The 9,755-nt window shown below is 37.2% G+C and overlaps 1 protein-coding gene across 2 annotated transcripts; it reads left to right on the forward strand.

Moving 5' to 3' along the window:
• Positions 1–3,379: 3,379 nt before the first annotated feature.
• cxcl12a (chemokine (C-X-C motif) ligand 12a (stromal cell-derived factor 1)) lies at positions 3,380–8,612 on the forward strand. Of its 2 annotated transcripts, none has more exons than XM_014017734.1 (4): positions 3,380–3,505; positions 4,683–4,803; positions 5,458–5,541; positions 7,242–8,612. In XM_014017734.1, the coding sequence occupies exons 1-4, from the start codon at positions 3,439–3,441 to the stop codon at positions 7,267–7,269; spliced, it is 300 nt and encodes a 99-aa protein (XP_013873188.1). In that variant the 5' UTR covers positions 3,380–3,438; the 3' UTR covers positions 7,270–8,612. The 2 variants fall into 2 exon arrangements, with proteins under 2 accessions (XP_013873188.1, XP_013873267.1); XM_014017813.1 differs by having other exon boundaries at positions 3,383–3,505; positions 4,686–4,803.
• Positions 8,613–9,755: the final 1,143 nt, after the last annotated feature.

Raw genomic sequence — 9,755 nt, forward strand, 5'->3', positions numbered from 1 at the left:
GACTATTTACTCAGTTGAATTCCCTTTTATCTCTATTTTAGTCTGCCGTTTAACATTTTAACATTTTCTCGGCTTCCTCTGTTGTCTCCGTCACTGTTGGCGAAACAAAAAACTGCAGCCAGGACCCGCAGTTTATCTTCTGAGTGCCAGCTCCTGTCCACAGCAACATTAAAGCCACCCACATCCCTGAGAGCTGCATCCTGAGGGTCCCGGTCCCACTGCAATCTTGGAGAGATTATTTTAGAGACTTTCCACCAACATGAGGTTACCAGTCAACGAGTCAGAAATAAACAGAGACACAGTTACATAAAAAAATGTCTGCGTTGCTGGTTGAGTATCGGAATAACAGAGTTGTAAAGTAACTAAGAACAAATACTTACTGTACTTAAGTAGAAATTTCGGTTATCTGTACTTTACTTGAGTAATTTTTTTTCAGCGTACTTTTTTACTTTTACTCATTACATTTTTACACAATCTGTACTTTCCGCTCCTTACATTTTTTAAAAAGGTAAGAAGTAGAAAGCCATTACTCCTTTTTTATTCCAAGTTGTTATTACTTAAAAAAATACTGTCCTGATAAATTTTGTCTCCTGGATAGAGTGAATTTAATTGTGGCTGGACGAGAAGTATAAAAATACACCATTCTGACACCATATTATCTTGTACACAACCCATCACAGCTGCACACCGTTTTTAGAGAAGACTTTAACTTTTACCAAAGTATTTTTATGATTGTACTTTTACTCTAGTATCACTTTGAGGTACTTTATACAASACTGCTGAATAATTTGAGATTTGAAGTGCAAAATAACGGCAMCACTTTTTTCAACTAAGAAACAAAACATCTCTCTTTTGAATTGTTTTTAGCATTATAAGTTATAGAAGGCTTTAAAAGTAGACTTGGCAGTAAAGGTAAAAATGTACTGTAGCCTATTAYTTGGTGACATCCCAATAAAAGCCCATGAGACTTACTTTTCCTGAACTTCAGAGAAAAACCTGCTTTGATTTGCATCCTCGGTCAAAAGGAGGCTCTTTGAGAGTACAGTAAAGAAAAGTTTCATGCAGAGAACTAGAGATGCACCCCTGGAGTGAGATCTCACTAAACAGACAGGAGGACAGATGGGCCACAGAAAACTGCACCACAACTCACATTTAAAGTGGGCAGCAGACAGGTGTGAGTAACACGTAACAGGTATATGCATGTTTAGAATGTGGGCCACATGTAGGCTGCATGAACCTCACATTTCATTCAATCTAAAGTGTGTGAAGCCTGCTCTACTTTCTTTTCGGTTTCAAAAAAGTGACTTTTTTATGTAAACAATCAGTACAGAGCTGTTTCATTTCAATGATAAAAATTCAAAACATAGTGAAACTATTGGGCAAGGGGATGTTCTGCCAAATGTGCTTATGTAACCACAATCCAGCAGTTCATTCACTCCGTTAGAAGAAAATAAATCCCTCTGATTGTCACMAGTAATGTCGAAATACTTGCCTGTTCTCTGATTTCTCTCCCACAACATGTCACAGGTTGTCTCCCGTTTACAGCTTTCCTAATCTCGCGCATGTGTGTGTGTGGGTGTTTGGGTTTGAGAAGAAATCACTTCCATTCAGACATTAAGTGCTGGCGCAAACCTTCGCCACATGCTGTTCTCTGTCGTTTTTTTTTTTGCGCAGAATTACAAGTTTCTGTTTGAGGAAAACAAAGAAACGTGGAGCGAAGCTTGTGAGAACAAGCAGCTCGATGAGTCGGGATGGGAACGCTTTGATGTAGGAACTTCTGGTCTTAAACTTCACCTTAAGCTGAGAGAAGCTCAATTAAACACTTTCACTTGCTTCCACTTTGAATCCGCCATCGCACGCTCACACTCACGCAGGGCTGGTCTTTGTGGCCTGTGAGAGAAGTCAATATGCCTTTTCAGCTTTCAACTGATTTTACCCAGCGTGCATCTCCTTACCGTCTGTCTGGTCTCCATGGATTTATTAATAACAACTAAGGTTCAAAATGCAAACAAAGAGACACAATATGTCTGTTTTAAGAAATAAACATCAAAAGCATTGAGTTAATTAAATAAAAATTCATTGCAACTTGCATAAAGTTGAAACTTTTGTCCAAAAAGAAAAAGCTGGTAATCACAAGCAGAAACACATTTATTCACCTCAGATGAGTCTTTTCTAATTCTAATGCATTTTCATGATAAAGTGTGCTGTCAGCAGGAGGTACGCTTTCCCACAGTCGCTGGATGAAAGGAWATGTCTCCAAATAACCGAAGTCAGAAAGAATAGAAAATAAAAACCAAGCACTTATTCACATTATTCATGTTGCTCTGAGATTCAGACAGAAATGTAGCAAAACACGTCCTCCGTCTGTGTAAATACGGGCCTTTGTGACGGTCTGAGTGAGGGGTTTCAGATTATATTTACATTGTGGAATTCCATTCAGTTTGGCTGCGTGCTTGACTGAAAAAGTTGGTACAAATGGTATTTTAAGAAACAGTAAAACAACAATGGGGCACACCTCACATGGTGGTTTATAATCAAACAATTTAAAAGTTCCTATTTACTTGTTTTGTTCGCATGTTGCACAGGAAGATGAAAGTCAAAGATCAGAAGGCTGACTTCAGAGCTTCATCCTGTTTCAGGCTCCATTATTAATGCTTCATTAATGCCCGAAACAAAGAGGATGTGAACGCACGCACAGACCCTCACGCACTCGAGCAGATTAGAAATTCGCAGACTGTGTACAAGTAACTGATTAGGAATTCACCTAAACTGAGAACAATTCAGTTTTTTTTCCAAAACACAATATAGAGGTGTCTGTTTGTTGCTTTGCCACATTTCTAATTTAGTGGAAAGCGATTCCAAAATTGTTACACATAGGTTTTCAATTATTGTGAATTGGTTCAATGTGAAAACTAAACTTAAAGAAAAATTTTCAGCTTTCAAATATAGAAAAAATACATACCTGTCACGGAGCTTTCTTTGCTTTTCCTATATGAAAGAACAGCATGTGCTCTTTAGCTGTGAAGAAGTGTCATCACATTTTCTGCTGAGTTTCATTTTTATTTTTTATTTTTTTAAAATTTTTTTGTCTAAAAGTGGATCCCCAAAACCAAAGGGAAACATTGAAACCTTCCTACAAAATAAAAGCATTTTAAAAAATCCCCCCACGGCAACAAATTTACTCCTGAGTAAAAAAACTGCTGTTTTTCCTACATGATTTTTTAAATATAGTTGTTGAATCTGACGCAACTCTGTGAATTTCAGTTTTGACGAGTCTGCTTTTATTTTCTTGCCCACCGGAAGTCTTCTCTTTCTCTGAGCGCGGCTTGACTCTGGTGCGTAATTTAACACTTGCGCAGCGGCGGCTCTGTTACAGTTCCTCTGGACTTTACTTTGAACAGGATCAGATCTCGGAGACTTTCTTTTTTTTAATGCAGAATGGATGTGAAGCTGCTGACAGCCGTGGCTGCGCTGACTGTGCTCATATTTGCACCTGGCTTTCAGGGTAGGCAGAGAGTTTCTTCAATTTTTACACGATGGTTCAGATTTAGTTGGAATTTCATGTTTTATGCTGAGATGCAAAATCATGYGTGAGCATCAACTGAAACATCTATATATAGTTTAATTAAACGCTTTTAAGAAGTGTGATAAAAGACAAACACATGCAGCAGTAAAATGTGTTTTCATGTTTTTTTGCACTTGAATAGAAAAAAAAAAAGAAATCGTGAATTAGCGTTCAAATAATTTATTGCTCTTTATTGTTTCTGAACTTCATCATTATGCATTTTATGTGCAAATAAAATATTTTCATAGTTTAAAAATCTCAATTTAGTCAAATTCAGGGGTGTTTGTGAGTATGAATTTATTCTGGATTGGGAAGAAGGCATCTTCTGTCGTGYGTAAACAGGATGCTCAAGAGTTTTCTCACTGTTCCACGCGCGTTTGTGCTTTTTTTTTTTCTTTTTTACACACATCTGAAACCTTATGAGGGCGTCTGAGGCGTCATTGGCAGCCTACTGGTGTCTGCTGCGTCTTTTTCTCATGGTAATTCTGTCATCAGGTGTAAAAACAAAACGAATTTAATCTCCACTCTCACCATCTGCCTGTAGCCATCCCGTGGGGTGAAATCAGTTTGGATTTCAAATGAAAAAAAAAAAAAAAGGGGGGGGGGGATAACCTAATTAAAGCAGTTTTCTTATCTCTTTTTTAGTCTGTATTTTTCCTAAAACAAATAACTACAGAGTCTGATACAGATAAATTCATTCATTTAATWGTTTTACATGCATTCTCTCATGATGGTTCCAAGAAGAGAAATCGGGGGGTGGGGGATTAATCTGCCATAAACAATGTTTACCAAAAAGCTTTCATCACAAAGAACCTGAAACAGCTCAAGGTTTTTGCATTTATGTTTGATATATTTGGCACCAGATCAAAACATGAAGGTCAAACCCCACATGGGTTGATTAGAATCCTGTATTCATGCTTGAACATGTCATTTTGTCCCCTCTGGAGGACTTTGAACTCATTTGATGGTTTAATTGATTATTAATCTGATTTCTCCTCAGTGAAAGTCTAATCTTTGAGCTGCAAGCGGGTTGTCAGTTGAATCTGATCACTTTAACTGTAGTTTTTGCTGCGTATGTTGTTCTGTTTAACTGAGCCTCATCTTGTTCTTTGACCAGCAGCAAAGCCCATCAGCCTGGTTGAGCGTTGCTACTGCCGCACTGCCGTCAACAGCGTCCCACGAGGCTACATTCGAGAGCTCAGGTTCATCCACACGCCGAACTGCCCCTTCCAAGTCGTGTAAGTGTCGTTTTCACGTTGAATCCAGAGACGACGTCTTTCTTTGTTTTAACGTCAGCTCCCGAAACTCTTGACAGTTTGGCTTTTCCTTGGACATTTCTCACCATCAATCTCCAAGAAGTGACAGGCCAGAGAAAAGAGTTGAGCATGCRTATGTACGCACACGCCCCTCTGTCAACCGCCCACAAACTCACAGAAAATAATCCTTTTTTTCCCCTCTCCAACACAGTCACAGGAAGTGTTCCTTATGACTGGCGGTGAGCGGGAACCAAAAAAAGAAAAAGAAAAAAATTGTAGTTTTAAGTTTAATCTTTGGGTCGGTTTTCAGATTGATAAATAACACATAGGTGCACATAATGAGCTAAAAACTCACACATTAAATATTCAAACCTAAAACCTTACGTTTAAGAGTTTCATATGTAAGAAATGCATGTGTTCCTGCAGTCGTGTCACAACTGCATTTTATTTACAGAAAATAATTTTTATCTCTTGTGCGTGTCAAACTAACAAGCTAGTGTTAAATCAGCCCCTCTGATAAGAGTGTCAGAATGCCCACTGGTGCTGATTTGGCATAATTCACTCTTTCATCTTTAGTTAAGTTGTTTATTTTACTCCCCCCCACACACTTTTTTTTCTTCTTCTTCTYCCTAACAGTGCCAAGCTGAAGACAAACAAAGAGGTGTGTGTGAACCCTGAGATACGGTGGCTCCAGCAGTATCTGAAGAACGCCATCAACAAGTAAGTAGCKACAACACAGTACGCAATCCTGATGTGTTGTTAGACTTTGGTCGGAGTTAAATCACTTCCACTCAAAGCAAAAGAAAAGAAAACAYGTGCACACTGGGATTGTGAGCATTTTTTTTTTTTTTTTGGTGGTAAAGACAGCTTTCAGTTACTCAATTTATGCCCAAACATGCTGCTACACGTCCAAGTGGGAGTAGAGACTAATTACCCTTTAACACAAAAACTGTGGGCTCGATGTGGGACGATGCAAACCACATCTAATCTGATCTTTCTCTATACTGGCATATTTGTTCATCACTGTTTATACAAGACCTACATCTGCAAAAACAGCTTCATAAAAATGTTTACATCCTGCAGGGAGATTTCGGGAGAGGCCAGCATTAAACKTTTGTGCAGAAAGTTTCAAGTTTTATTCCGTAAATATTGATTGAAAAATCTGACATGCTATTAATTTTTAAATACCTGCCTGCGCCTAAAAGCCATTATTAGTACCTCTCCTTGCCTTGAAGGAGAAAATTAAGTTTCCACTTGTCATCAGTTATATTTTTAAATGAAAGATAAGACACTTTGTTGTGACAGGTTAAAAAAAGAACTAAAATGAATAAACATCCAAGCATCCTTTGAAGGAATCCCCTTCACCCAATTCTAATAGAGTTTTAATTAAAGTCACCTTTTTCTAAGGGAGGATGAAGTTATAAATGTTTTGGTCAAATCTTATAAATTATGTTAGGAATGTGACTCAAAGAGGACAATTTTCAGCTACRATCATATCAAACTGGCTTTGTCATTCAGTCAATTTCGTGTTTGCTAAGATCAATTAGTTGTGGCAGTCATCAGGATTTGGGCTGACTCCAAAAATAATTAGTTGCTGCATCACCTTTCACCTTTGGCGGCAGTTAAGAATACATCTTTTAAACAACACAAAATTGAATAAAAAATAGTAAATAAATAAATAAATAAAGGTACTTCTCTTTCAAGCTGACTTGTGCCATATATTCTGATGAGCCCTCGCTTCCTGCACTCCATCTCAAAGATGATGGCGGAAACCTTGATTTGGAGTGTAAATTTCTCTCTGCAGAACAATGCTTGTTTACAATCAATCCAGACCCAATGTGTTTCCAGTTACACACAGAGCCAAAGCGGAGTCGAAAATATAAACTTTTTCACAAAGAGTAAAAATGACACAGTTGTAACCCGTGTGTTCTTCTGTTTTTTACCCGAGTAAACAAAAAATATGATTTTATTTAGTTAAAATTCTAGTTTAAATATGAAAAAAAAAGCATCATTTCAGTGTCAATAAACAGCCCACCCATGTTCAGGTGTTTACAGTGTTTTATACAGTTTGTGCAGAATACTGTGTCATTCAGCAAAAAGAATATTCCACAGAAGTTCACTGTTGAACATGCAATTAATCAAATCTGAACACCAGATTAAAACAGAATGTCTTTGGCTGTAGGTTCCGGTCTTTATTGTGGGTTAAAAACCATTTTTGGCTCTGTAAACGCGTCACAGCTGTTTTTATTTGACAACCTGGAACAAAATGTTTTCTGAACTGTTGCCGCTTCGAGCTTGCTGACTTTTCAAAATGACATCATTAGTTAGAACTCAATCAGTTATTTTTATAATGCTGACTTTGTTGTCTTTAAAATGAGTTTATTCTCATAAATAAAACTTGCTTTTTTTTTACTCTCCAGGATGAAGAAATCCAAGCCGGGCATCTGAGTTCCTTCATGGCAGATACTGTATGTATCTAATATGTTATACAGCACATATCCAGCTGCTCTGCTGCAGCCTTTTGCATGGAMCGAACCTTCATCTCTTCACCACGAACACCATCTCAGCTGTGTGTTATCACCACCACTCTCACCTCTTTTAGCAAATACTTTTGGTGCTGAGTGCTACTATCTACGTGAATSTTTGTTTTTCTAACCATACTGTATATACTTTTTGGTTAATGGACATTAAAGAGACGTTTTATGTTTTTGAACACTTTTCTCTGGCCTTTAATAGAAAGCACGTGAACTGGGGCAAAAGTGCTTAGAAAGAGATTTATGTTCTCAACAAACATGACTCCAAGTCCTTTTTTGTAAGAGAGTCTGGTTTGTTAAGCCAGTTAATTATAATACTTAAAATCATCTAGTTGTAAACATTTATGTTTTCAAATTGTGTAAAATGGCAAAAAGAAATTGTTTCTTTCTAGAAAAAGGACAAGTTTAAGTTAATTGGCACCRTGGAATTACAGTGGGTACCAGCTGCCCTCAGACTGAACTTGATATCCCAATAGAAACGGCAACTACGTTGTTGTTTTGGGGACAAAACACGAAGCCACAAGAGCTTTTGTGTCTCCTGAGCTGTGCTGTGGCTGCGCTTGTGCAACCCTGATCCTCCCCATATGCTTTCTGTCTGATGTCAAGAACATCTGGTTCCTGAAAAACTGTTAATTAAACAGCCAATGTGTTCAAATTTACCGGAATCATAAAGTCGAATCAGTTCACGGAGAAGGGTGTGTGTGTGTGTGTGTGTGTGGTGGTGGGGGGGAGGGGGGTGGCATCACACCAATCAGAACGTTTGTGTCAAACGTCTAAGAAGGGCGCACATCGGATTAGGACTAGTTTCCATGTGGGCAGCTAACACACAAACACGGCTAGCTGCTGAGAAAGAAGCCCCAAATGATAGATGTGCTTAGGTGTGACTACCTACAAATGTCGTGCATGTATCAATGCACTTTATATCTGATGTATATTCATGTGTTAAAAAAGATCCCTAACTCTGAACACTAATGTCTTGTCTTTTGTCAAACGTTTTAATGCTTATTATCATTATGATTTGCCTTTTTTTTATCACTGATGTTTCATGGCATTTGCCAGTGAACACCTAATAAACCTTTACTGTACATCTATTCATTTAAATCTTTGTAATATGTAAAATTAATGTTATACAAAAGTTTATTTTTGTACTCTTACACTTTTATATGTTACATTTAAATGAAGGAACTGTACTCTCACAACTGAGCCATCCATCTTTTTTTATTGCAAAACTTATATTAAAAAAAACTTTAAAATGTCTCTGTTTTAACGTGTGTTTTTCTGTACATATTATGAACTTACACGATCATGCGTACATAAACTCTACCTGTTGTATATTCAGCGTTAAACATTGCAGGGACAATGTGCACTYGTAGGTTGGAAGTTAAATATGAGTCTTTCATGTGAGAACATGTGTTTGGCTTTACTCTCAAGGGCAAATTAAAGTCAAGAGCAACAGTCCTGCTTGCTATTTAACTATTAACTCAACAAGCAGTCATTAGGAAAACATTAGTGCTAAAAGGGATGAACTTTTAACTTTCCTCTAAGAGAATTGTGTGCTGGAGAGTGAAGCAGAGATGTGAATGACTTCCTGATTGAAACATCAAGGACAGCTGAAGAGAATCTGATTGGTCAACCTGGTTAGCTTTGATGCCACTGTAAACCCAAATTAGTAATCATTCCTAAAGCCGTTTACGGTAACTGATTACATCGGGATGTCTAGTTTTTACAAAACCAAAAACCAAACAATTCAAGCTCTGTTTACATAAAGTCTTGTATCCAAGCTTATCCATAACTAAATAACTTAAGATTTTAAAACTAACGTTTATGAGTAATTGACTCAACACCACTCATATTAATTAGTAATCATTACTTACGTTTATCAGTAATTATTACTCATGTTTATTAGTAATCATTACTCATATTTGTAATCATTATATCAGTAATCGCTACTCACATTTATCAGTATTCATTTTTAGTGTTAAGAGAAATTATTAAATGTAAATTATAGTCAATCAATTTGATTCTTATATACAAGACTAACATTTTAAACATGTAAAAAGTGAGTAAAAATTTTACAATGTCTAAGACTTAAATCAGTGGTCCCCAAACTACGGCCCGCGGGCCGAATCCGGCCTGCCTCCCCATTTGGTCCGGCCCCCAGAACAATACCAGAGAGCATTCAATTTGTTTTTTTTTTATACATGTGTATTTATATTTGATTATAAAGTTGGACTTTTGCAATAAAATGTTCCTTAGTTATGAACTATTTTCATTATTAACTATTATTAATTAGTAACTATTTCATACATAAACACATAGAACGTGACATTCTGTTCCACCCTTCTGCGGTCTGTGCCCCTATCTGGCAACCCCCAGAAAAAAATCCTAAACCCGCACCTC

Source organism: Austrofundulus limnaeus, unplaced genomic scaffold (assembly GCF_001266775.1).
Source record: "Austrofundulus limnaeus strain Quisiro unplaced genomic scaffold, Austrofundulus_limnaeus-1.0 Scaffold0, whole genome shotgun sequence".
In the NCBI taxonomy this organism is placed as follows: domain Eukaryota; kingdom Metazoa; phylum Chordata; class Actinopteri; order Cyprinodontiformes; family Rivulidae; genus Austrofundulus; species Austrofundulus limnaeus.

Bases quoted from the DNA above. Each gene is read 5' to 3' on its own strand.
- cxcl12a (XM_014017734.1), top strand. From the start codon at position 3,439: ATGGATGTGAAGCTGCTGACAGCCGTGGCTGCGCTGACTGTGCTCATA. The intron at 3,506-4,682 runs GTAGGCAGAGAG...TTCTTTGACCAG, and splicing joins ATTTGCACCTGGCTTTCAGG to CAGCAAAGCCCATCAGCCTG.